Source organism: Chiloscyllium plagiosum, unplaced genomic scaffold, assembly GCF_037043375.1.
Source record: "Chiloscyllium plagiosum isolate Xiang-an unplaced genomic scaffold, Cpla_swu_hap1 HiC_scaffold_15, whole genome shotgun sequence".
In the NCBI taxonomy this organism is placed as follows: Eukaryota; Metazoa; Chordata; class Chondrichthyes; order Orectolobiformes; family Hemiscylliidae; genus Chiloscyllium; species Chiloscyllium plagiosum.
The window spans coordinates 1718675-1746636 of NW_028270153.1; the positions used below are offsets into that span (position 1 = coordinate 1718675).

The 27962-nt window shown below is 46.2% G+C and overlaps 1 protein-coding gene across 6 annotated transcripts in view; it reads left to right on the plus strand.

Annotated features, from left to right (window-relative positions):
- Positions 1-27634, plus strand: part of mtss1 (MTSS I-BAR domain containing 1) — a 228518-nt gene extending 200884 nt beyond the window's left edge. For 3 of the 6 annotated variants that reach the window (XM_087994649.1, XM_087994653.1, XM_087994652.1), the window contains 4 exons: positions 10157-10330; positions 12638-12803; positions 18577-18603; positions 19686-27634. In XM_087994649.1, coding sequence (XP_087850775.1) covers positions 10157-10330; positions 12638-12803; positions 18577-18603; positions 19686-20416 — 1098 coding nt within the window. In that variant the 3' untranslated portion in view covers positions 20417-27634. The remainder of the gene's footprint in view (positions 1-10156; positions 10331-12637; positions 12804-18576; positions 18604-19685) is intronic. The other 3 variants (XM_087994654.1, XM_087994650.1, XM_087994651.1) reach the window with 3 other exon arrangements.
- Positions 27635-27962: the final 328 nt, after the last annotated feature.

Sequence of the window (27962 nt, forward strand, 5' to 3'; positions counted from 1 at the left end):
TCAGGTCTGTCACTGTAAAACACTGGGGTACAGTACAACTGGGGGCAAGTCTGTCACTGAATAACACTGGGATACAGTACTGGTGGGGACAAGTCTGTCACTGTATAACACTGCGGTACAGTACTGGTGGGGACAGGTCTGTCACTGTATAACACTGGGGTACAGTACAACTGGGTGCAGGTCTGTTGCTGTATTACACTGGGGTACAGTACTGTTGGGGAAAGGTCTGTCACTGTATAACACTGGGGTACAGTACAACTGGGGCAGGTCTGTCACTGTATAACACTGGGGAACAATACTGGTGGGGACAGGTCTGTCACTGTATAATACTGGGGTTCAGTACTGGTGGGGGCAGGTCTGTTGCTGAATTACACTGGGGTACAGTACTGGTCGTGAAAGGTCTGTCACTGTAAAACACTGGGGTACAGTACCGGTGGGGACAGGTCTGTCACTCTATAACACTGGGATACAGTACTACTGGGGACAGGTCTCTCATTGTATAACACTGGGGTACAGTAGTGGTGGGGAAAGGTCTTTCGCTCGCTAACACTGGGGTACGGTACTACTAGGCGCAGGTCTGTTGCTGTATAACACTGGGGTACGGTACTGGTGGGGAAAGGTCTGTCCCTGTATAACACTGGGGTACAGTACTACTGGGGACAGGTCTCTCATTGTATAACACTGGGGTACAGTAGTGGTGGGGAAAGGTCTTTCGCTCGCTAACACTGGGGTACGGTACTACTAGGCGCAGGACTGTTACTGTATAACACTGGGGTACAGTACTGGTGAGGGCAGATGTGTCACTGTATAACACTAGGGTACAGTACTGGTGAGGACAGGTCTGTCACTGTATAACACTGGGGTACAGTACTGGTGAGGGCAAGTCTGCCCCTGTATAACACTGGGGTACAGTACTGGTAAGGACAGGTGTGTCACTGTATAACACTGGGGTACAGTACTAGTGAGGACAGGTCTGTCACTGTATAACACTGGGGTACAGTACTGGTGAGGACAGGTCTGTTGCTGTATAACACTGGGGTACAGTACTGGTGAGGACAGGTCTGTTGCTGTATAACACTGGGGTACAGTACTGGTGGGGACAGGTCTGTCCCTGTATAACACTGGGGTACATACTGGTGAGGGCAGGTCTGCCCCTGTATAACACTGGGGTACAGTACTGGTGAGGACAGATCTGTCACTGTATAACACTGGGGTACAGTACTAGTGAGGACAGGTCTGTCACTGTATAACACTGGGGTACAGTACTGGTGAGGACAGGTCTGTTGCTGTATAACAATGGGGTACAGTACTGGTGTGGACAGGTCTGTCCCTGTATAACACTGGGGTACAGTACTGGTGGGGACAGGTATGTCACTGTATAACACTGGGGTACAGTACTGGTGGGGACAGGTGTGTCCCTGTATAACACTGGGGTACAGTACTGGTGAGGACAGGTCTGTCCCTGTATAACACTGGGGTACAGTACTGGTGAGGACAGATGTGTCACTGTATAACACTTGGGTACAGTACTAGTGGGGTCAGGTCTGTCACTGTATAACACTGGGGTACAGTACTAGTGGGGACAGGTCTGTCACTGTATAACACTGGGGTACAGTACCAGTGGGGTCAGGTCTGTCACTGTATAACACTGGGGTACAGTACAACCGGGGGTAGGTCTGTCACTGAATAACACTGGGATACAGTACTGGTGAGGACAGGTCTGTCACTGTATAACACTGGGATACAGTACTGGTGAGGACAGGTGTGTCACTCTATAACACTGGGGTACAGTACTGGTGAGGACAGATCTGTCACTGTATAACACTGGGGTACAGTACTGGTGAGGACAGATCTGTCACTGTATAACACTGGGGTACAGTACTGGTGAGGGCAGGTCTGTCACTGTATAACACTGGGGTACAGTACTGGTGAGGGCAGGTCTGTCACTGTATAACACTGGGGTACAGTATTGGTGGGGACAGGTCTGTCACTGTATACCACTGGGGTATAGTACAACTGGGGGCAGGTCTGTCACTGTATAAGCTGAAACTTTATTGCTGGAACAGCACAGCAGGTCAGGCAGCATCTAGGGAACAGAAGATTCGACGTTTCGGGCACATGCCCTTCATCAGGATTCCTGTGCTGTTCCAGCAATAAAGTTTCAGCTTTGATCTCCAGCGTCTGCAGACCTCACTTTCTCCTGTCACTGTATAACACTGGAGTACAGCACTGGTGAGGGCAGGTCTGTCACTGTATAACACTTGGGTACAGTACTAGTGGGGTCAGGTCTGTCACTGTATAACACTGGGGTACAGTACAACTGGGGGCAGGTCTGTCACTGAATAACACTGGGATACAGTACTGGTGAGGACAGGTCTGTCACTGTATAACACTGGGGTACAGTACTGGTGAGGACAGGTCTGTCACTGTATAACACTGGGGTACAGTACTGGTGGGGACAGGTCTGTCACTGTATAACACTTGGGTACAGTACTTGTGGGGACAGGTCTGTCACTGTATAACACTGGGGTACAGCACTGGTGAGGGCAGGTCTGTCACTGTATAACACTGGGGTACAGTACTAGTGGGGTCAGGTCTGTCACTGTATAACACTGGGGTCCAGTACAACTGTGGGCAGGTCTGTCACTGAATAACACTGGGAAACAGTACTGGTGAGGACAGGTCTGTCACTGTATAACACGGGTACAGTACAACTGGGGGCAGGTCTGTCACTGTATAACACTTGGATACAGTACTGGTGAGGACAGGTCTGTCACTGTATAACACTGGGGTACAGTACTGGTGGGGACAGGTCAGTCACTGTATAACACTGGGGTACAGCACTGGTGAGAGCAGGTCTGTCACTGTATAACATTTGGGTACAGTACTAGTGGGGTCAGGTCAGTCACTGTATAACACGGGTGCAGTACAACTGGGGGCAGGTCTGTCACTGTATAACACTGGGGTACTGTACCGGTGAGGGCAGGTCTGTCACTGTATAACACTGCGGTACAGAACTGGGGGCAGGTCTGTCACTGTATAACACTGGGGTACTGTACCGGTGAGGACAGGTCTGTCACTGTATAACACGGGTACAGTACTGGTGAGGGCAGGTCTGTCACTGTACAACACGGGTACAGTACAACTGGGGGCAGGTCTGTCACTGTATAATACTGGGGTACAGTACTGGTGAAGACAGGTCTGTCACTGTATAACACTGGGGTACAGTACTGGTGGGGACAGGTCTGTCACTGTATAACACTGCGGTACAGTACTGGTGGGGACAGGTCTGTCACTGTATAACACTGGGGTACAGCACTGGTGAGGGCAGGTCTGTCACTGTATAACACTGGTGTACAGCACTGCTGAGGGCAGGTCTGTCACTGTATAACACTGGGGTACAGTACAACTGGGGGCAGGTCTGTCACTGAATAACACTGGGATACAGTACTGGTGGGGACAGGTCTGTCACTGTATTACACTGGGGTACAGTACTGGTAGGGACAGGTCTGTCACTGTATAACACTGCGGTACAGTACTGGTGGGGACAGGTCTGTCACTGTATAACACTGGGGTACAGCACTGGTGAGGGCAGGTCTGTCACTGTATAACACTGGGGTACAGTACTGGTGGAGACAGGTCTGTCACTGTATAACACTGGGGTACAGTACTGGTGGGGACAGGTCTGTCCCTGTATAACACTGGGGTACAGCACTGGTGAGGGCAGGTCTGTCACTGTACAACACTTGGGTACAGTACTAGTGGGGTCAGGTCAGTCACTGTATAACACGGGTGCAGTACAATTGGGGGCAGGTCTGTCACTGAATAACACTGGGATACTGTACCAGTGAGGGCAGGTCTGTCACTGTATAACACGGGTACAGTACTGGTGGGGTCAGGTCTGTCACTGTATAACACTGGGGTACAGTACTAGTGGGGTCAGGTCTGTCACTGTATAACACTGGGGTATAGTACAACTGGGGGCAAGTCTGTCACTGAATAACACTGGGATACAGTACTGGTGGGGACAAGTCTGTCACTGTATAACACTGCGGTACAGTACTGGTGGGGACAGGTCTGTCACTGTATAACACTGGGGTACAGCACTGGTGAGGGCAGGTCTGTCACTGTATAACACTGGGGTACAGTACTAGTGGGGTCAGGTCTGTCACTGTATAACACTGGGGTATAGTACAACTGGGGGCAAGTCTGTCACTGAATAACACTGGGATACAGTACTGGTGGGGACAAGTCTGTCACTGTATAACACTGCGGTACAGTACTGGTGGGGACAGGTCTGTCACTGTATAACACTGGGGTACAGCACTGGTGAGGGCAGGTCTGTCACTGTATAACACTGGGGTACAGTACTAGTGGGGTCAGGTCTGTCACTGTATAACACTGGGGTACAACACTGGTGAGGGCAGGACTGTCACTGTATAACGCGGGTACAGTACAACTGGGGGCAGGTCTGTCACTGTATAATACTGGGGTACAGTACTGGTGAGGGCAGGTCTGTCACTGTATAACACTGGGGTACAGTACTGGTGGGGACAGGTCTGTCACTATAACACTGGGGTATAGTACAACTGGGGGCAGGTCTGTCACTGTATAACACGGGTACAGCACTGGTGAGGGCAGGTCTGTCACTGTATAACGCTGGGGTACAGTACTAGTGAGGTCAGGTCTGTCACTGTATAACACTGGGGTACAGTACAACTGGGGGCAGGTCTGTCACTGAATAACACTGGGATACAGTACTGGTGAGGACAGGTCTGTCACTGTATGACACTGGGGTACAGTACTGGTGGGGACAGGTCTGTCACTGTATAATACTGGGGTACAGCACTGGTGAGGGCAAGTCTGTCACTGAATAACACTGGGATACAGTACTGGTGGGGACAGGTCTGTCACTGTATAACACTGGGGTATAGTACAACTGGGGGCAGGTCTGCCACTGTAAAACACTGGGGTACTGTACCGGTGAGGGCAGGTCTGTCACTGTATAACACTGGGGTACAGTACTGGTGGGGACAAGTCTGTCACTGTACAACACTGCGGTACAGTACTGGTGGGGACAGATCTGTCACTATAACACTGGGGTACAGCACTGGTGAGAGCAGGTCTGTCACTGTATAACACTGGGGTACAGTACTAGTGGGGTCTGGTCTGTCACTGTATAACACTGGGGTGCAGTACAACTGGGGGCAAGTCTGTCACTGAATAACACTGGGGTACAGTACAACTGGGGGCAGGTCTGTCACTGTAAAACATTGGGGTACTGGACCGGTGAGGGCAGGTCTGTCACTGTATAACACGGATACAGTAGAACTGGGGGCAGGTCTGTCACTGTATAACACGGGTACAGTAGAACTGGGGGCAGGTCTGTCACTGTATAACACTGGGGTACTGTACCGGTGAGGGCAGGTCTGTCACTGTATAACACGGGCACAGTACTGGTGAGGGCAGGTCTGTCATTGTATAACACGGGTACAGTACAACTGGGGGCAGGTCTGTCACTGTATAACACTGCGGTACAGTACTGGTGGGGACAGGTCTGTCACTGTATAACACTGGGGTACAGCACTGGTGAGGGCAGGTCTGTCACTGTATAACACTGGGGTACAGTACTAGTGGGGTCAGGTCTGTCACTGTATAACACTGGGGTACAACACTGGTGAGGGCAGGACTGTCACTGTATAACGCGGGTACAGTACAACTGGGGGCAGGTCTGTCACTGTATAATACTGGGGTACAGTACTGGTGAGGGCAGGTCTGTCACTGTATAACACTGGGGTACAGTACTGGTGGGGACAGGTCTGTCACTATAACACTGGGGTATAGTACAACTGGGGGCAGGTCTGTCACTGTATAACACGGGTACAGCACTGGTGAGGGCAGGTCTGTCACTGTATAACGCTGGGGTACAGTACTAGTGAGGTCAGGTCTGTCACTGTATAACACTGGGGTACAGTACAACTGGGGGCAGGTCTGTCACTGAATAACACTGGGATACAGTACTGGTGAGGACAGGTCTGTCACTGTATGACACTGGGGTACAGTACTGGTGGGGACAGGTCTGTCACTGTATAATACTGGGGTACAGCACTGGTGAGGGCAAGTCTGTCACTGAATAACACTGGGATACAGTACTGGTGGGGACAGGTCTGTTACTGTATAACACTGGGGTATAGTACAACTGGGGGCAGGTCTGTCACTGTAAAACACTGGGGTACTGGACCGGTGAGGGCAGGTCTGTCACTGTATAACACTGGGGTACAGTACTGGTGGGGACAAGTCTGTCACTGTACAACACTGCGGTACAGTACTGGTGGGGACAGATCTGTCACTATAACACTGGGGTACAGCACTGGTGAGAGCAGGTCTGTCACTGTATAACACTGGGGTACAGTACTAGTGGGGTCTGGTCTGTCACTGTATAACACTGGGGTGCAGTACAACTGGGGGCAAGTCTGTCACTGAATAACACTGGGGTACAGTACAACTGGGGGCAGGTCTGTCACTGTAAAACATTGGGGTACTGGACCGGTGAGGGCAGGTCTGTCACTGTATAACACGGATACAGTAGAACTGGGGGCAGGTCTGTCACTGTATAACACGGGTACAGTAGAACTGGGGGCAGGTCTGTCACTGTATAACACGGGCACAGTACTGGTGAGGGCAGGTCTGTCATTGTATAACACGGGTACAGTACAACTGGGGGCAGGTCTGTCACTGTATAACACTGGGGTACAGTACTGGTGAGGGCAGGTCGGTCGCTGTATAACACTTGGGTACAGTACTGGTGGGGTCAGGTCTGTCACTGTATAACACTTGGGTACAGTACTAGTGGGGACAGGTCTGTCACTGTATAACACTGGGGTACAGTACTAGTGGGGTCAGGTCTGTCACTGTATAACACTGGGGTACAGTACAACTGGGGGTAGGTCTGTCACTGAATAACACTGGGATACAGTACTGGTGGGGACAAGTGTGTCACTGTATAACATTGGGGTACAGTACTGGTGGGGACAGGTCTGTCACTGTATAAAACTGGGGTACAGCACTGGTGAGGGCAGGTCTGTCACTGTATAACACTTGGGTACAGTACTAGTGGGGTCAGGTCTGTCACTGTATAACACTGGGGTACAGTACTAGTGGGGACAGGTCTGTCACTGTATAACACTGGGGTACAGTACTAGTGGGGTCAGGTCTGTCACTGTATAACACTGGGGTACAGTACAACTGGGGGTAGGTCTGTCACTGAATAACACTCGGATACAGTACTGGTGAGGACAGGTCTGTCACTGTATAACACTGGGATGCAGTACTGGTGGGGACAGGTGTGTCACTGTATAACACTGGGGTACAGTACTGGTGTGGACAGGTCTGTCACTGTATAACACTGGGGTACAGTACTGGTGGGGACAGGTCTGTCACTGTATAACACTGGGGTACAGCACTGCTGAGGGCAGGTCTGTCACTGTATAACACTTGGGTACAGTACTAGTGGGGTCAGGTCTGTCACTGTAAAACACTGGGGTACAGTACAACTGGGGGCAAGTCTGTCACTGAATAACACTGGGATACAGTACTGGTGGGGACAAGTCTGTCACTGTATAACACTGCGGTACAGTACTGGTGGGGACAGGTCTGTCACTGTATAACACTGGGGTACAGTACAACTGGGGGCAGGTCTGTCACTGAATAACACTGGGATACAGTACTGGTGAGGACTGGTCTGTCACTGTATGACACTGGGGTACAGTACTGGTGGGGACAGGTCTGTCACTGTATAATACTGGGGTACAGCACTGGTGAGGGCAAGTCTGTCACTGTATAACACTAGGGTACAGTACTGGTGAGGACAGGTCTGTCACTGTATAACACTGGGGTACAGTACTGGTGAGGGCAAGTCTGCCCCTGTATAACACTGGGGTACAGTACTGGTAAGGACAGGTGTGTCACTGTATAACACTGGGGTACAGTACTAGTGAGGACAGGTCTGTCACTGTATAACACTGGGGTACAGTACTGGTGAGGACAGGTCTGTTGCTGTATAACACTGGGGTACAGTACTGGTGAGGACAGGTCTGTTGCTGTATAACACTGGGGTACAGTACTGGTGGGGACAGGTCTGTCCCTGTATAACACTGGGGTACATACTGGTGAGGGCAGGTCTGCCCCTGTATAACACTGGGGTACAGTACTGGTGAGGACAGATCTGTCACTGTATAACACTGGGGTACAGTACTAGTGAGGACAGGTCTGTCACTGTATAACACTGGGGTACAGTACTGGTGAGGACAGGTCTGTTGCTGTATAACAATGGGGTACAGTACTGGTGTGGACAGGTCTGTCCCTGTATAACACTGGGGTACAGTACTGGTGAGGACAGGTCTGTCGCTGTATAACACTGGGGTACAGTACTGGTGGGGACAGGTATGTCACTGTATAACACTGGGGTACAGTACTGGTGGGGACAGGTGTGTCCCTGTATAACACTGGGGTACAGTACTGGTGAGGACAGGTCTGTCCCTGTATAACACTGGGGTACAGTACTGGTGAGGACAGGTGTGTCACTGTATAACACTTGGGTACAGTACTAGTGGGGTCAGGTCTGTCACTGTATAACACTGGGGTACAGTACTAGTGGGGACAGGTCTGTCACTGTATAACACTGGGGTACAGTACCAGTGGGGTCAGGTCTGTCACTGTATAACACTGGGGTACAGTACAACCGGGGGTAGGTCTGTCACTGAATAACACTGGGATACAGTACTGGTGAGGACAGGTCTGTCACTGTATAACACTGGGATACAGTACTGGTGAGGACAGGTGTGTCACTCTATAACACTGGGGTACAGTACTGGTGAGGACAGATCTGTCACTGTATAACACTGGGGTACAGTACTGGTGAGGACAGATCTGTCACTGTATAACACTGGGGTACAGTACTGGTGAGCTGAAAATGTGTTGCTGGAAAAGCGCGGCAGGTCAGGCAGCATCCAAGGAACAGGAGAATCGACGTTTCGGGCATAAGCCCTTCTTCAGGAATCCTCTGATCTCCAGCATCTGCAGCCCTCACTTTCTCCTACAGTACTGGTGGGGACAGGTGTGTCACTGTATAACACTTGGGTACAGTACTGGTGGGGGACAGGTGTGTCACTGTATAACACTTGGGTACAGTACTGGTGGGGGACAGGTGTGTCACTGTATAACACTTGGGTACAGTACTGGTGAGGATACGTGTGTCACTGTATAACACTGGGGTACAGTACTGGTGGGGACAGGTGTGTCACTGTATAACACTGGGGTACAGTACTGGTGGGGGACAGGTGTGTCACTGTATAACACTTGGGTACAGTACTGGTGGGGGACAGGTGTGTCACTGTATAACACTTGGGTACAGTACTAGTGAGGATACGTGTGTCACTGTATAACACTGGGGTACAGTACTGGTGGGGACAGGTGTGTCACTGTATAACACTGGGGTACAGTACTGGTGGGGACAGGTGTGTCACTGTATAACACTTGGGTACAGTACTGGTGGGGGACAGATGTGTCACTGTATAACACTTGGGTACAATACTGGTGAGGATACGTGTGTCACTGTATAACACTGGGGTACAGTACTGGTGGGGACAGGTGTGTCACTGTATAACACTAGGGTGCAGTACTGGTGGGGGGCGGTCCATCTGGTGATAGTAAATGAACCGGTTAAACCAGTGTTTAAAACTTCTGTAGGTGATGTGATGTTCAAGGCTGTTGGATTATGTAATTGCTTCTTATTACTTGCTGATAACTGTTCACCAACCCTGGAGAACCCCTGGTGATAGTTCAAATTATTCTTATTCAGTAATGTACAATCTCAATTACCGGGTAATACACAGTGTACATAAACAACCCCTCCAGCTCCTGGACACCAAACACATCAGTGAGCAGACAGTGTGATGTTGTGTCTTTTAGCCCTCTATCCTGAAGCACACTGTAACCTTATCCAGTAAAGCTAGTTAAGGTGTGCCATAACTGCTGATTATTTGACAGTGTATTCCAAAGGAGTGCATTTTTAAAATCATTTGCTTATAAAAGTATTCAGAATGTAGTATCTCTGAAATCCTATAATAATTGTAGTCTTGGTCTTGTCTTAAACCAGGATTGGGCAAAAGTAGCACCGATGGAGCAGCTGCAGACTAACAGCCTCCAGCAGAAGGAAGCAGCTTCTTATCAAATGGTTGGAGAGAATGGAGCCCAGACACCGCTGGAGGCTGGTGTGTATACACAGGCCATGGAGAGAGCACAGTCTACAGGAGGGCCTGTTGCGTACAAGGTAACCCCCAGTGAAAGATAAAGACTTTCATTTCTATAGTGCTTTCCAACATAAGTGTGATCTTGTTGTGGTGTAAGAAACATAGCAGTCCATATGCACAGCAAGATCACACAAGCAGCAATGTGATAATGACAAGGTATGCGTCTTTCTGGTTGAGGGAAAAAATATAGACCATTGGAGAGATATTCTGCCCTTGTCGAAACAGTCTGATGGAGTGGGTTACATCCACCTGAGAGCAGGTGTGCTCATCAGTAGCTGCCACATCTGACAGTGCTGCACTCTCTCTTTACTGTCCTGGCACTTTCAGCTTGGATTAAGAAGCTTAGAGTGTGGATTAAACCCACAATTTTCTGATTCCTGAGTGTGAGTAGTTGGGGTCTAGATTAGAGTGGTGCTGGAAAAGCACAGCAGGTCAGGCAGCATCCGAGGAGCAGGAAAATCGACGTTTCAGGCAAAAGCTCTTCATCAGGAATAGAGGCAGGGAGCCTGCAGGGTGGAGAGATAAATGAGAGGGGAGGAGAAAGTAGCATAGAGTACAGTAGGTGAATGAGGGTGGGGATGGAGGTGATAGGTCAGAGAGGAGGGTGGAGTGGATAGGTGGGAAGGAAGATAGGCAGGTAGGACAGGTCATGAGAGCGGTGCTGAGCTGGAAGGCTGGAGCTGGGGTGAAGTGGGGGAGGGGAAATGAGGAAACTGGTGAAACCCACATTGATGCCCTGGGGTTGAAGTGTTCCGAGGCAGAAGATGAGGCGTTCTTCCTCCAGGCGTCTGTGGTGAGGGAGCGGCGGTGGAGGAGGCCCAGGACCTCCATGTCCTCGGCAGAGTGGGAGGGGGAGTTGAAATGTTGGGCCACAGGGCGGTGGGATTGATTAGTTCGGGTGTCCCGGAGATGTTCCCTGAGAGCTCTGCTCGGAGGTGTCCAGTCTCCCCAATGTAGAGGAGACCACATCGGGAGCAACGGATACAATAAATTACATTGGTGGATGTGCAGGTGAAACTTTGATGGATGTGGAAGGCTCCTTTGGGGCCTTGGATAGATGTGAGGGAGGAGGTGTGGGCACAGGTTTTACAGTTCCTGCGGTGGCAGGGGAAGGTGCCAGGATGGGAGGGTGGGTTGTAGGGGGGCGTGGACCTGACCAGGTAGTCACGGAGGGAACGGTCTTTGCGGAAGGCGGAAAGGGGTGGGGAGGGAAATATATCCCTGGTGGTGGGGTCTGTTTGGAGGTGGCGGAAGATGTGGTTTATGCGAAGGTTGGTAGGGTGGAAAGTGAGGACCAGAGGGGTCCTGTCCTTGTTACGGTTCGAGGGGTGGGGTCTGAGGGCAGAGGTGCGGGATGTGGATGAGATGCGTTGGAGGGCACCTTTAACCACGTGGGAAGGGAAATTGCGGTCTCTAAAGAAGGAGGCCATCTGGTGTGTTCTATGGTGGAACTGGTCCTCCTGGGAGCAGATACGGTGGAGGAATTGGGAATATGGGATGGCATTTTTGCAGGAGGTAGGGTGGGAAGAGTGTAATCCAGGTCGCTGTGGGAGTCGGTGGGTAGTTGGAACTGAATCCTGAATACCAACTTCATTCAAGGCAGTCATGTAACTGAACCTGCTAAAGAAGCTGCTGGGCTGGGAGGTGTTCGTTACCCGCCACATTTCACCTGCAGCTGAATTTCTAATTGGCCATACTTCAGTGGCAAATCCTGGGCAATGAATGAATGCTGCTGGTCTTTGGAGAAACAGAGGAAAGGTTTTGAGATAGCTCACCTCCTCAAATTCCTGTGACGTATCTCCTTAGGGCACTGTAAATCTGGTGAACTAATTGCACACTGCACTCTTACTGAGCATCAGTGTGTGGGTCTGACATTTTGGGGTGAGGAATTTTGTGGTGCTATGATTAAACCCATTTTTCTATGAAGAATGCTTGGATAATTCCTGACTTCCTGTAATTCTGATCAGGAGCCTCTGATTTTTACCCAGCCTCATAACCCCTTGGAAAGTCCAGTCACTTAATACATGCCCCTCTATTTTAACTGTGATGCATTGTGGCTGTATCATAAAGAGTTGTCATTGTTTGAGGTAGTGGATGAATAATATTGTGCTGTGGCTGTTATACATGGAGAGTATGGGAGTTTGTGATGATTGACTGCACACTGTGGGATCACACATTACCACTGGGCTTGATGTGAACAGATTATTTAACCTTGTGTATTTTAATTCCTGTTGATTCTCACTGCACCCAGTCAGTTGAGTGCTGCTTCCCCACTGAGTAATATTAGTAATCAAATTGTATCCACTTCATTGTGGGGTATTTTGCAGCCACAGATTGGACAGATGAGTGCTCGCGAACATCTTGCCTTAACCTTGAGTCAAGGAATGAATGTGGATACACAAAGGAGCAGCCGGGACTCTCTGCATTGTTCGAGTGGTTACAGCACCCAGACAACTACACCATCCTGCTCAGAGGACACCATCCCCTCACAGGGTAAGGAAGACCAATGGGACAGTAGCAAAGGCTAGGATTGTACCAGAGTGGGTACAGTAGCATCATCACCGTTAGTGAATTACTAACCTGGGGCCTGGCATAAGCCAAGTTCTGCAAGCAGGGACAGAGTGGAACGCAGTAATGTTCACAGGTGATACTAAAATAGGTGGGAAAGCAGGCAGTGAACAGGAGATAAAGAATTTACAGATGCATATAGGTAGGCTGGGAGAATGGACCAGACCCTGGCAGATAGAGTTTAATGTGGATAATTGTGAGGTTATCCATTCTGGTCTGAAAAAGAAACAGACAAATTATTATTTAAATGGGAAGCAAATTCAAGGTGCATCAGTGCAGAAGGATCTGGGTGTCCTTGTGCATGAATCATGGAAAGTGGATGTGCAGATCCAGCATAGAATAAGAAAGGCAAATGGAATCCTGGCATTTATTGCAAAGGACTGGGTTATAAAAGTACAGAAGTGATGTTGCAATTATGTAAGACGTGGGTGAGACCATTCCTGGAATATTGTGTTCAGTTTTGGTCTCCTTACTAGAGGAAGGATGTAGTGTCACTGGAAACAGTCCAGAGGAGGGTCACCAGGTTGATTGCAGGGATGAAAGGGCTGGTGGACGAGGAGCAGTTGAATAACTTGGGCTTGTACTCACTGGAGTTCAGGAGAATGATGGGGATATAATTAAAGTTTTATGTTCCTCCTTGTAGGACAGTCTTGAACAAGAGAGCATAGATATAGAGTGAGAGGAGGTCGGTTCAAAACTGAGATGAGAGAAAGTACTTCTCTCAGAGGGTTGTGGATTTATGGAACTTCAGTGGAGGCAGAATCAAACAATATATTCAAGAACGAAATAGGTATGTTTCTGATGAAAAGTGGGATAAAGGGCAATAGGGTGCAGGCAGGAGAGTGGAGCTGAGACCAGGATAAGATCAGCCATGTTGAATGGCAGAATGGGCTCGAAGGGCTGAATTGTCTACTCCTGGTCCTAATTCCTATGTTCCTAAGTCATGGTTCAGATCCTATATGTCATGCTTCCAGTATGTGGAAACTAAATTCAGTTAACTATGTAAGTTTGTAATAACAAGTTTATCAACATGAGCATGAAACTGCTGACATTATTTTTGAAAAAACACTGCTTTATTAACATCCTTTAAAAAATAAATCTGTCATCCTTCCTTGGTCTGGCCTTCATGTGACTCCAGACCCATGTCCTAGACTCTTAACTGCCCTCAAAATGGCTGACTGAGATACTATGTCCAATTCAGAAATCACTCTGGTGTGCTACAGAAGGTGACACAAGGTCAATTAAGGGTGAGTAATAAAATCTGACCTTGTCAGAAACACCTACACCCTGTGAATGAATGTAAAATAAATGATTAATAGTGCAAGAAGATTTTAAAAAGGTGCCAGTGTATTTTCAGGAAGCAATGCAGTTTGGGTGATTGAGAGGTTGCATCAAATATTAATTGACAAAAGAAATTGATTAGAGAACATTTGACTTCAGCAAGCAAGCCTTTGACAAGATGCCACATTAAACAAATCTTTGATAAGGTAAAGATCAAAGGCAAATGCACACTGGATCCAGGGTAATTTGATAAAATGGATTCAAAATTGGCTCAGTTGTGGGAGACAGAGGGTGATGACAGAGGCTGCTTTACTGACTGGAAGCCAGTGGCATACCACAGGGGTCTGTGCTGGGTCCTCTATTATTTGTCATTTATAGAAATAACACAAATGACTATGGGGGAGGTTGGATGAGTAATTTTGTGGATGACACAAAGATTGGTCAGGTCATTAACAGTGAGGTTGAGTGTCTTGGACTACAAGAAGATATAAATGGGATATAAACCTTGAGAAGTGAGGTGACACACTTCAGAAAGAGTAATTTGACAAGGAAGTTTTCAATAAACAGCAGAATACTAGGAAGTTCTATAGAATAAAGGGACCTTAGAATGTTTATGGTAGAGCTTGTTAGTAACGTGGTGAAAAAGGCATGGTTTACAAAAGCTGGGAAGTCATGTTGGAGTTGCCTAGAATTTTGGTGAGACAATATCTGCAGTACTGTGTGCAGTTGTGGTCACCGCACTAAAGGAAGGATATGATGGCACTGTAGGGGCTACAGAGGAGATTCACCAGGATGCTTTCTGGGATGGAAAATGTAAGTTATGAGGAAAGGTTGGACAGGCTTGGGTTGTTGTCATTAGAGTAGAGAAGACCGAGAGGCAATCTGATTGTGATATATAGGTTATGAGGGACATGGACAGGATGGGTAAGGAGAAGCTAATCCCCTTAGTTGAAGGGTCAGTCAAGAGGGGACACGGGTTCAAGGTGAGATGTAGGAGGTTTGGGGGGATGTGAGAAAAAGCTTTTTACCCAGTGGGTGTTGACGATCTGGAATGTGCTGTCTGGGTGGGGGATAGAGGTGAGTTGTCTCACATCTGTTTAAAAGAACTGGATGAGCACTTGGCATGTCAAAGCTGTGGGCTAAGTAATGGTAAATAGGATTAGGTTGAAGGTCAGGTGTTTTCTCAAGTATTTGTTCAGCTCAATGGGCCGAAGAGCCTCTTTTGCTCTGCATGATTCTAGAAAAGACAGAAAGATCTTAGGAAAGCGATGGAAAGATTTTTTAAAATACTTCAATGAGGTGTCGGTGTCATGAGCAAAGCCAGCATTTATTGTCCGTTGCTAATTGCCCTTAAATTAAACTGCCCTTGGATATTTCAGAGGGCAGTGAAGAGCCACCCACATTGCTGTGGTCTGGAGTCACATGTAGACTAGGCCAGGTAAGGATGGCAGACTTCCTTCCCTAAAGGATATTAGTGAATTAGATGGGGGTTTTAAAACAACCAAATGGCACTTTTTTCCCCACATCACCCAATCACTCGAGGTATTTTATATTTATTAAACATCACCAGTAAATCACTTGTTTCTAACTGATCAATTTACATACAAAGCCCTTGAAGGATAAAACAGATCATAGGTGACAGGAGCAGAATAAGGCCATTTGGTTCATTGAGACTGCTCTGCCATTCGATCATGGCTGATACGTTTCTGAACCCTGTTCTCCACCTTTTTCTCCATGACCCTTGATCCCCTTACCCATCAAGAACCCATCTGTCTTAAATATACTCAATAATTTGGCCTCCACATCCCTCTGCAGCAATGAGTTCCACAAAATCACTTCCTTTTGGGCTCAAGAAATTCCTCCTTATCTCAGTTCTAAAGGGTCACCCCTTCAGCCTAATGTTGTGCCCTTGGGTCCTTGTCTTCCTACGAGTGGAAACATCTTCTCCATGTCCACTGTATCCAGGCCTCCCAATATTCTGGAAGTTTCAATCAGACCCTCCCTCATCCTTCTAAATTCCATCGAGTACAGACTCAGAGTCCTCAACTGCTTCTCACATGACAAGCCCTTCATCCCTGGGATCATTCTTGTACATTTCATGTGGACCCCTACCAATGCCAATACATCCTTCCTTAGATATGTGACCCAAAACTGCTCACAGTATTCCAAATGCGATCTGACCAGAGCCTTGTACAGCCCCAGTGTACATCTCTGCTCTTGTATTCTAGCCTTCTTGAAAATAAGACTAACATTGCATTTGCCTTCCTAACTGCCAGCTGAACCCAGATGTTAAACTTAAAAGAATCCTGAACTAAGTCCATCTATGCTTCAGATTTCTGAAGCTTTCCCCCATTTGGAAAATAGTCTATGCTTGTATTCTTCTGACCCAAGTGCATAATTTCACACTTTCCCACATTGTATTCCATCTGCCATTTCTTTGCCCACTCTCCTAACCCGTCCAAGTCCTTCTGCAGCCTCCCCACTTCCTTGGCACTACCTGGCCCTCTACCTTACATTGCTGCTAAGTTTGCAGATGAAACAATGCCCTCAGTTCCTTCATTCAGATCATTAACATGTAACATGAATAATTGTGAAATCAACACCAACCCCTGTGGAACTCCACTTTCTGCCAGTCAGCCATTCCTCTGTCCATGCCAGGACCATCCCCCTAACACCATGGGCTCTTATCTAGCAGCCTCTCATGTAGCACCTTGTCAAAGGCCATCTGGAAATCCAAACAGATCACTTTCACTGGCTCTCGTTGTCTTAACTGGCTCATTACCTCCTCAAGAATTCTAACAGATTTGACCTTACCTTGATGAAGCCGTGCTGACTCAGCCCTATTTTACCATACACTCCCAAGTATTCCACAATTTTATCCTTAATTTTGCACTTTAAAATCTTACCAACAGTTGAAGTCAGGCTAATTGGCCTATATTTTGCTGTCTTCTGCCTCCCTCCCTTCTTAAATATGGGTGCTCCATTAGCCATTTTCCAGTCCTCTGGGACCCTCCCTGACTCCAGTGATTCCTGAAAGACCACCACCCTCTATAATCTCCTCAGCTATCTCCTTCAGTACTCTGGGGTATAGTCCATCTGGTCCAGGTGATTTATCCATTTCAGACCTTTCAGTTTCCCCAGGACCACCTCCTTAGTGACAGCCACTACACCCCCCCCCCCCCCCCCCCTGTCCCTGAGTCTCTTGAAGTTCTGCTATGCTGCCAATGTCTTCCACTGTGAAAATTGATGCAAAGTACCTATCCAGCTCCCCGCCATTTCTTTGTTCCCCTGTACTACTTCTCCAGTTTAATTTTCCAGTGGTCCAGTATGCACTCTTGAATTCTGATGAAGGGCTTTTGCCCGAAACGTCGATTCTCCTGCACCTTGGATGCTGTCAGATCTGTTATACTTTTCTAGCCACACTTTCGACAGTATGCACTCTTGCCTATCTCTTAATTTTTGCATATCTGAAAAACCCTTGTCTATTACTAGTTAGCTTGCTTTCATATTTCATCTTCTGTCTCCTTATTGCTTTTCCAGTTAACCTGTACTGATTTTTAAAGGCTTCCCAATCCTCAGGCTTTGCACAAATCTTCACAGCATTGTATGCTTTTGTGTTTGTGCTGTCCCTGACTGTCAGCCACGGTCACCTCATCCTCCCCTTAGTATGTTTTTTTTCCTTCCTCCAGATGAGTTTCTGCTGTTCCTCCCAAATTACCCCCAGAAATTCCTGCCATTCCACTGTCTTCCCTGCTAGATTTCCTTTTCAATCTTGTCCCATGAATTTGAACCCAGCTCAAAGATTGCTGTGGGCCAAACAGGTCAGAATTCCTGGGACTTTGACACCTATACTGGGGAAGGAGAGACCTGGATGGGCCATGCTAAATTGCCCATAGTGTTAGGTGCATTAGTCAGAGCGAAATGGGTCTGGGTAGATTACTCTTTGGAGGGTCGGTGTGGACTTGTTGGGCCAAAGAGCCTGTTTCTCCACTGTAGGGAATCTAATAAATCAACTCCTTGTAAACTCTTGGGACAAAATTAACAAAAATCAAAATAATCATTTAAAATTTCATCAAGTGGCATTGCTGGTCATAAAAGCATAGTCTGTTATCACATAAATTTCCCATAATGTCCATGTAGGCATTTAGCATAAGCAATCCCAAACTGATCCCTTGTCCAACTCTCTCCTCATTGCCCTGTATCAATCTCAAATTGATCCTACTGCCCCACTCTGTCCCCATTGCCCTGTATCAATCCCAAACTTGTCCCATTGTTCCTCGTATATCAAGACTTTCAAGTATAGACCTGTACAGGTTTCGAGACAGACTGTACTGGGCGGAGTTAGGAATTGTTGAAGGTGAAGGTTCTTTGTAACATTTGACTGACATCTGTTTGAATTTTGCTGGTTGTGTTACAGCAGTGAAGAAGGAACAATCCCTGATTGGTGAGTTATAAGATTATGTGTCATTTATTATAAACTAGTAAATTGGAGGCTGGTAGTTTTAAGGGGTTAACCTAAGAGGCACAAGTTGTTGACAGTCAGCAATCTCTGGGGAGAGCGGGATGCAGGGGTTAATATGAAGCAACTTCAGGTATTGGGCCATTCTTGAGTGCTCCCATCATGTACACATCAAGATCCCATAATCACCGGTAAGATGAGTGACAAATATAATCAATTTATGATGAATGTTATTGAAAACTTGGGTTCCTTGATCACCTCTTGCACTGAAAGACAAAGACAGGATCTCAGTTTAAAAACTCATCAAAAGGACAGCATTTCTGACAGTGTGGTGTTCCCTCAACGCTGACCCTCCGGCAGTGAGGCAATCCCTCAGCACTGTCCCTCCAACAGTGTGGTGCTACCTCAACGCTGACCCTCTGGCAGTGCGGCAATCCCTCAGCACTGTCCCTCCAACAGTGCGGTGCTCCCTCAGTGCTAACCCTCCAACAATGTGGCAATCCCTCAGCGCTGTCCCTCCGAAAGTGCGGACACTCCCTCAGTGCTGACCCTCCAACAGTGTGGCACTCCCTCAGTGCTGACCCTCCAACAGTGCGGCACTCCCTCAGTGCTGACCTTCCAATAGTGCGGCACTCCCTCAGTGCTGACCCTCCAACAGTGCAGCACTCCCTCAGCACTGACCCTCCAACAGTGTGGCACTCCTTCAGCACTGACCCTCCAACAGTGCGGCACTCCCTCAGCACTGACCCTCCAACAGTGTGGCACTCCTTCAGCACTGACCCTCCAACAGTGCGGCACTCCCTCAGTGCTGACTCTACCTTCTGAAACAGTAAGTAGAAGGGCAGCAGATACATGGGAACACCACTGCCTTTGGTTTTGGGAAAGACTTCTTCCTGTCTTTGACTAAGCTTACAGCAATTTAATGGAAAGCTCCCAGCAAGGCTCTATCATTCAGTGATGCACAGACATTTCAGACAGCCTTACAGCTGCAGAGTATTGGGAGTGCTTGCTGTGTTCAGTATTTCCTTCAGTATGTGTCTTAATTTCTCTCTCTCTCTGTGTCTCAGTGCCTGATTATGATTACCTGTCTCTGCATGGAGAGCAGGAACTGCCTGATCAGATTGACTTTGATAAATCGTCCACCATTCCCAGGAACAGTGACATCAGCCTGAATTACAGGAAGATGTTCCAGGTGAAGCGGCCAGCTTCCACAGTGAGTCTCTTGGTTGACCCTGAGCCCACGATGACATCTCATGTTGCTACGATTCGCAGAAAGCCTTCCAGCAAACCAACCTTTCGGCGTGGCACCATCGGCGGTGTGCCCATTCCCATCCGGACTCCGATGGTGCCAATTCCAGGGCCACCTGTGGCCAGCAAGCCGATGGGGCTGGCAGTGTCTCGGACGGGCAGTGAGGAGTGTGTTAGTCTGCACGGAGGGCGTTCCAGTTTTGTGCAAAGGAAGCAGGGAATCTGCAGCTCGACCCAAAGCCTAAGCATGGCCCAGACCCCTGGCTACACCCTTGTACCAGAGAAACCTCTCCAGGTCAGTGGCCTCCAGCGATCAGCCCCCAATCTCCAGAATGCCCGAGAATCGATGCAAGCAACAAATAATACAGGAAACGGACTGACTCCACACTTGGGACCCGCTGAGGATTCCCAAAGGACTGCAGGGGTCCACATTGCTGCTGCTACCCCCTCACCAACTGAGGGAGGTGATGATGTTCTGTCTATGATTCGCAGGGGGGTCAAACTTAGAAAGACTTTAACCAATGACCGATCAGCCCCCAGGATCATTTAACACCCTCAGCCCCTGGGAGAAATGCAAATTGTTTCAAAGCCAACAACTTTGTCCCCTTGCTCTCTTTCTCTGCCTTTTGTTTTTAAACTGGTGACAATTCTTTCTCCTCATTCTCAGATTAAACTGCTCATACACACATCGTCATCAAGAACCTGTCAAGTGCCAGTTCCCCTGATGGCTCAGGAATCCTTGCCTGCTCCTGTACCCAATTACAGAGTGGGAGGCTGACCCTCTCAGATGCTGTGGGCTCGGGAGGGATAGTGAACGCTGGTGTTTGCAAGACTGGATCACACAGCCCAGCAGGTGATGAGCTGAGACTCCAGCGAGGGGATAGGCTGCCATTGGTCCAAATACCCTGGTTAGCGATGGAAATCCAGGCCAGGTTCTTCCTTGTGATCACTGAAGAATGAATCCTGAAATGGGGCTGTGTAGATATTGGGTGACGGTGAATCAGAGCACAGTGTCTCTCACTCCACCCAGTTAACATTAACCCTCTCTGCTCAGCATTTGGAGAAAACCATTTGTGGGAAAGTGGCAGAATTTTCATGCATCTTACCCCACCTACAGCTTCAGAAGAGAATAGCAAGAAATCAGAGTGGGGTGGGGAATGGGAGTATGTACCTCCCTCTCCTGAACTCCTGAAACAAACTGACCCTGTTCCTTGCAGAAACAAGCACTGCCAGGAACGTGATTCATCCATTTGAAGTGTGTTTTGAGGTGGAAAACACGGAAATAACATTATGACACTTCAGGGGATCTGCTCAGGATTTCGAACTAGAAACTTCTTACAAAGGATTTGATTTAAGTTGCTCTGGGTTTGTAAAGAACTCTGTTCTCTTAGTGAAAAGCAGCAAAATTCATCTTCACACAGGAACTCCAGCAGTTCACTTGTTTTCATGGTTTTTTAAAAAACTGCATGGTGGAGGGCAACAACAGATTTATTTTCTTTCCTTAACATCAAAAGATATTTATTTGTGTCAAAATTGTGAAAGCTTTTGTTGTACAATGAGTTCTTGCAGCAAATATTGCTGTTAAACTCCACCACACTCATTGATGCGAAAGGCTTTAAATGGTAACGAATTAGTTTGTATATGTTAGTTTTTAAATCCCTTTTAAAGTTTATCTTTTACTGCTGGGGCCTGTTGCATTGCTTTGTAGTTCTGGCATCTTTGCAGTTTGGGTTCGAAGTGTTCAGGGGTGACAGTGTTTAATTATCTGTTCTTTTGGCTTAAGTGGGCAGTGTTTTAAAATTGTCCGCCCATCCCAAACTTTAATTGGCTATTAAACTATGTTAGTTAGCTTGCAATGTGAACAGTCCGCTAAATATTTTCTTTTATATGATAGGTTTAGCATTTGTACATCAGCACATTCCTGTAACTGCTGCCTGAGCTGTGTGCACTGTGATGTTATGAAGAGCTAACATGCAGCCTTTAACCACTGGCTGCAGCTGGTGCCTGCCCCGGCTGGTGCTAAATAATCTTTTCTTATTCACTCCAACAAACCTCAATGGAATCTCCATTGTGTCTCCTGAGATCTATAGTGAGAATTCTTGAAGGATCAGAAAAGCTGTTGCTAAATAATTGCATCAAACAGCATAGAACTGAAATTCAAAACCAACTTTGGGATGCATCCTATATTTAGAGCAATATTTCTCTGCTTCAATATGGTAAACTGTCAAAAAGTTCAAATTGTACTGGGAGTTGGGAGATTTTTAATTCAGATTTTAACTAAGATGGAGGAATAGGTTGGAATTGCAAATGTAATTGTAGCAAACAAGGACCAGGACTGGAGCTGGTGTGAAATGGGTTCGCACCATCAAATAGTGATTACTGTTCACCGCAAACACGCAGCTCGCTTGAGATGCTTGCAATTATTAAGTGAAGCATTCACTAGCAGGGTGTGCTTTGACTAATGCTGTCTGCACAAATAGCCTTTTTTAATCATTTTTGATAAATGGAGGGAGTGATGGCTATATATTAATGTCAAATGGTGATTTCTACAACCTCGGGACAGCTTATCAGCATTTGTTTTAAAAAGACATTTTCCAGTTTTGTTTTTTATTGTGCTTACTCTAGGATTGTGCAATGGTTTTGGGAGCTGAAGAATTGTCCGGTTCCCTGGTGCCCTTGTAGAATCTCAGCCTGTCATCTCATCTCTCTCTGGTCATATTTCTCACACCAGCTCTCACCCACTGTATCTGATGCTCTGATTCTATGCCTCACCTCACAAGGGAATACTGCCTCGTAACTTCAAAAACCTGCTTTGTTCTCACTGCAAGTGCCTACTCTTCCCAATTTTGTACTTATTTCAGTCTCAAAGTTAAGGACCATCTGCCTTTGAATTGTGTGTTAAATTCTGGCCCCAAGGAGCAGCCGCAGATCATCTTTGATTTCCAAATTGCACATGACCGATGTAATTAACTGGGAGCTTTCAAACTGACATCACTGCCTTATGGCTGTAACTGGATTTGCCAATCTTTAATTTTTTTCCCAATATTTTTTGTAAAATCAGAGAAGTCTATCACAAAGGAGTGGCCTGTTTTGGGGAGAATTAGTTTGAGCTTGTTTGGATTTTAATTGTAAACACAATGTTCCTCTTTGATAAATTGATACTAAGTAAGGAATGAATTTAATCTTTTAAGACCAGGTGTCTGCAGGAACTCCACACTTGCTCATTCTTGCTACTTATACTATACCCAGTCTCAAGGAGTTTATTTAACCCTGGCCATCCCAGAGAGGGGAGCCTGAGATTTCCACTCTGCTTTGTAGTAAAACACCTTCCTGACAGCATCCCCTGAAAGGCCTACCTCAGGACTACTCCCTCCAGAGGACAAACTCTCCCTGTAATAACTGTAGTGAATCACTTCAAACACCTTACCCAAATCGCCTCTTGCCCTTTTAAACTCGAGAGTAATTGTCAGGTCTGTGCAACCTGTCCTCAACCCTCTACACTCCCCCTACCCTAAAAATTGGCAATACATCCCTCAAGATGCAGTGCCCAGACCATTCTCCAGCTGGGAACTGACCACCGCTGAGTCAAGCTGAACTTGGTATTTGAGGATTAACCCGGGCTACACCCTATGCCCTTCATTGAGGTAAAGTTACCATAGTCACAGAGGACCACAGGGCTGCTTTCTCATTCAAGAAGAGCTGACTAGTGTTGAGTTTAACCTGTGCATCACCATGCCTAATGTGAAGGGTGTCAGTACAGTTTAAGTGTTTAATTCTGATATTTAAGATGAGGGTGAGCTTTACTGACCAGAGTGTTTTTCTGCAGTATTTTAAGTTTTCTCATCAGTAACAACAATCACTAACCCAGCTGGTCTGGGCATTAAGGAAAGATGAGTAGATTTCATTGGAATTATATCTCCCCTTCACCATACAGATTTACCCAACGTTTAAAAACAGTCAGTGGTCATTATTAACTAGGTGTCACAGAACAAGATTCAGTCTCTCAATCCAGCAAGTTCATCCTTTGCACTGTTGGTCTCTCCTGGTTCCAGTCTCTCCAGTGCACAGTTCAGCTCCTGAGGGAAAGTTCTTCAAAAAAACTCTCTTCAGTGCAAGGTTCTAAAATATTCATCCATCCTCACAGCTTCCCTATACAAAGAAAACTGTGAATGATATCTGTTTCCACTGCTCCCCCTGTTGCCAAAGGCTCTGAGCCAGCCCTGACTCTTCTATAATGTCTATTGCTATTCCCACTCTTATTTCTCTTGCTTCTAAGTAAAGTTGAAAAATCACTTTTCTTCCAAAATAAATCCAGAATTTGGGCCCTCTTACCATATGAAATCATACTTGAATTTTCAGTAAAATTCCTGAAATCTTAAAATTTTCTTGCAGCTTGTGAATTGGTGCTGAGGCCAGTGACATTTGCTGACAGTTACTCTGCGCTTTGTGGTGAATTGCAATCTCTTAATGTAACTATGAATCAGCCTTTATCTAAGGAAGCACAGAGATTAGAAAAGCCTTTGGTAAGTGCTGTGTTTAATGGAAACCCAAGAGTTGTGCCTAGCCTCAAGATGCAGGAGTATTGAACCAAGGTTCAATGAATTGTATTAGCAGACAGTATTCTCTGCTTGGGCTTGTAAGATTGAGGGTTGTCAGAGAAAAGGAAATAGTGACGGGTGTTAAGACAGGAGGTGGAAGGACAGTGTGAAAGATCATTTGTTTTGGGATTGAGAGTCTGAGCAGTGCAGGGAATTGTCCAAGATCTTTGAACCCATGAATAAGTCAACATGTAATTGTGAATCCTTTGCAGTGCAATCAATGTGCCAAATTTTGAGTGTGTGTCCCTTTAAGAGATGTAACTCTCACTCTGCTTGTAATCTGTTATACAGCAGTGCCCAGCAGTTAGTAAGTTCCCGAGAGAGAGATTTGTAAACACAACAATAGCAATGACCTTGGAAAGCAGGAAGTCAGCAACACTGCCAGATTTCCCAAAACTGAGCTATTTTAATTCAGGCGTGGCAATTTGCTGTCGATTTTAACTGTGGGGTGTACAGTTCTCAAAGTAAAAACCAAAGTTGAAATATTTATATGTAGAAAAAAAGTAGGAATTGCAAAATAAGCACAATCTGTAATTCTCTGCAGTGGTTTGGCCTGTTTTATCCAGTCCAGGCTAGCAGAACGAAAGCCTAGAGTACCTGCGGAGGTTAGTTCAAAGGATTCTGTGTGAGGCAAGTTGGGCAGGTCTCAGTTCATCGATCATTGCATCATAAACCTACCAATACATACCTAAGGACAAATCAACACTAGTCCACCAATCTCACAGAAGCTCTCATTTTGTTACAACCCTGGGGAAATTAAGCAAGTGGCATGTTCTCACATTGACTCTGTAGTGAGCAGTAGGGTTCTCCTGTCAATACCTTTTCATTAACCTGTTAAGAGATGTAACAACACAACTTTGGAGAAGGTGGGGCTTGAACCTGGGCTTCCTGGCTCTGAGGTACCATAATGGCTCTCAGTGTTGTCCTGAATCCTGGCTTTGAGAATACGGGCTCAAGCTTCTGCTTATGTGTATGACTGGGCACAGTGCTTTAGCCATTTTGTAGACTTGGACTCTGTATGTGACAATGTCACAATAACAAGAAAAATACATCATGATGTTAGATTTGAGAATCATGTGCTTACTGATTCCAGTGGTAGGATGGAGGAAAACCAGTAAGAAGATTATTTTCACTGGTTTACAAATCATCCCAGCAGATTTGTCTTAGCATGTGTGTAGTCTGTGGGAACAAGCAGTAATAAAGGAATGCAAAGCAGCAGCAGTGGTGCAGTGGGATGAGCAATGGAGGAGCCTTGTACAGTGTCTGGTTAACTGGCTCATCTTTCAGCTGGGGACACACAGGAAAGAGCATGATTCAGTCTCATGTCAGTTTTATTCCAGTTGGGGCATTTGATACTGACACTGCCAGCTAAAAGTAACACAATTTCATTCCCAACACTAACACCTCTGACCTCAATAAGCACAAAAGAAAAATACACAAATATTTTTGCATAATCATGGCACTTTAGAACAGAAACCAGTTTACTGAGGTGTAGGTTTGGAGGAATCGAAAGAGTTTTTTATTGAATGCCATATACTTTGGGGAATTGTGCTAATCATTTGCAAGTGCACCAATCACAGTTCAATTTTCTACTCCATCTTACCATGTGGGAAGGTGAAAAAGTCATTATTTTTTGACAAATTTTCATAGAGCATTTTTCTTCCAGTTTGTTGAATACAAAATGTTTATTAAAATTGACATGATTTAAAGAGACAGTATTTCTTTGTGTACAAATTAAGCCAAATACTGCAGAGGGACTGTGAACAAAACAGTGTTTAATTTATCAACATCCAGATCAAACTTCTAAAGTTTCTTTCATAAAATGTTTGGTATTGATACTATATTAATATAAACAATTAAGATCTTTGTGGCCTGACAGTTTATAGTCCATTATACATTGCCCTACATAGATAGCTGGTTCACAGTAAGTCGGATTGTAAATGGAATCTTGGTATTCTGTCGATACTCGAACTACAGTTAGCAAATCTTCCTGGGAACATCTTCAGGTCAGACGTTAGTAGACAAGCTGAGAGTCTGGACACAAACTCTGCCTCAACATCAGTTATTTTATTCTCTTACCTTGCATTGTTTTGGTGGGGTCTTCACCAGTTAGTAAATATGTGGCAAGCTTATTGCCTGTGTCTAGCCCACTGGCCACAAAAACTCAAAGCAGCCACTGCAAGATGTTTAAGAGCCAACCGAATGGGCTCATTCTCCAATCTCAGCTCTTCTTCAGCAACGGCTCAAAGATCAGACAAACCTGATTTCCATCTGACTCTCTAGAATCTGACTGTGGCGATGAGCCTTCACTGTGCTGTGTATTTGAGCTCCTGTATTCCAGTTGAATAAATTTTCCTTTTTTGTAATGGTCAGAATTCCCTAGAGTTATATGCAAGAAATAACTAAGTTCACCCTCCTAAATGCTCTGATGGTCATGACCACCAGTCCTGCTCAGCAATTGAACCACTTCCTGATTTTATAGCTTTATTTTTTGGGGGCTTTTTAAAACAGTGGTTTTGGAAGAAAGATGGTACTGAGAGGGCCAGTGAGTTGGGCAATTCTTGGAGCTCACTGTTGATAAATTTCAGTGTGGAGTTCTTTTTTGTTGCTGTTCCCAGAGCATACCACCTCACTTTGGAGCAAGCCAGTGCAATGATGTTTGCTTCAAGATTTGCTGTGCTTCAATCCTGACCGCACTGTCTTGGTAATTAGTACATTTGCGTTCAAAGGCACCAACACAAACTCAAGACAATTGAAATCTTCCAAGTATGATGGCTGTTGTAAGAGTTCTTCTGTTTCGGAGTCTCTGACTGAATGGTGTTGGAGGCTTGTCTATTGAGCTAAACTGACTTCAGTGACATCACCTTCCTGCACAAAGTCTTTGTAAAAGGAAATGGAACGTTAGGACCTGATTCTCATTCTAGTTGTCTGAAAATGGTAACAAGGGCTCTTGACCTGCAAAAATCTGATTCCTGAATGTTGCAAATACATTTCTCAGCACGATGACCATAAAGAATACTGTCTCTTTAAAGCTGTATTGCTACAGTTGTTTGATTGTTGGATTGTTTGAGAGTTGATCTCTTCTCCTTTGTTGTATAAGGATTCTAGTAATTTTTTTTGTTTTCTTTGTAGTGACTGCTGCAGCCTTAAATTAAAGGAATATGGGGGAATATTCTCCTGTATTGTGTCTCTCTTTTATGTACATGTTTGAGAAACATACAGATTTTTAGTCAGCAGTCCAACAAACGGACACAAAGTTCTCCCCAGGCGCTAGATCCATTGAGAATTCAAAATTTGGTGTATACAAGATAAAACTTCAAATCAGTGGAGTGAGTTCTTCAATTTGTGAACATTCTTTTCAATTTTCTGTTGAAATGATTTCTTCAAATTGATTAATGACTAAAATCTCAAACATTTAAAACACAGGAAGATGCCATTCTGTCTGTTATCTCTCTGTTACTCAAGTTGATGCTGTGTCCCTGCTCTTAATACACTGCC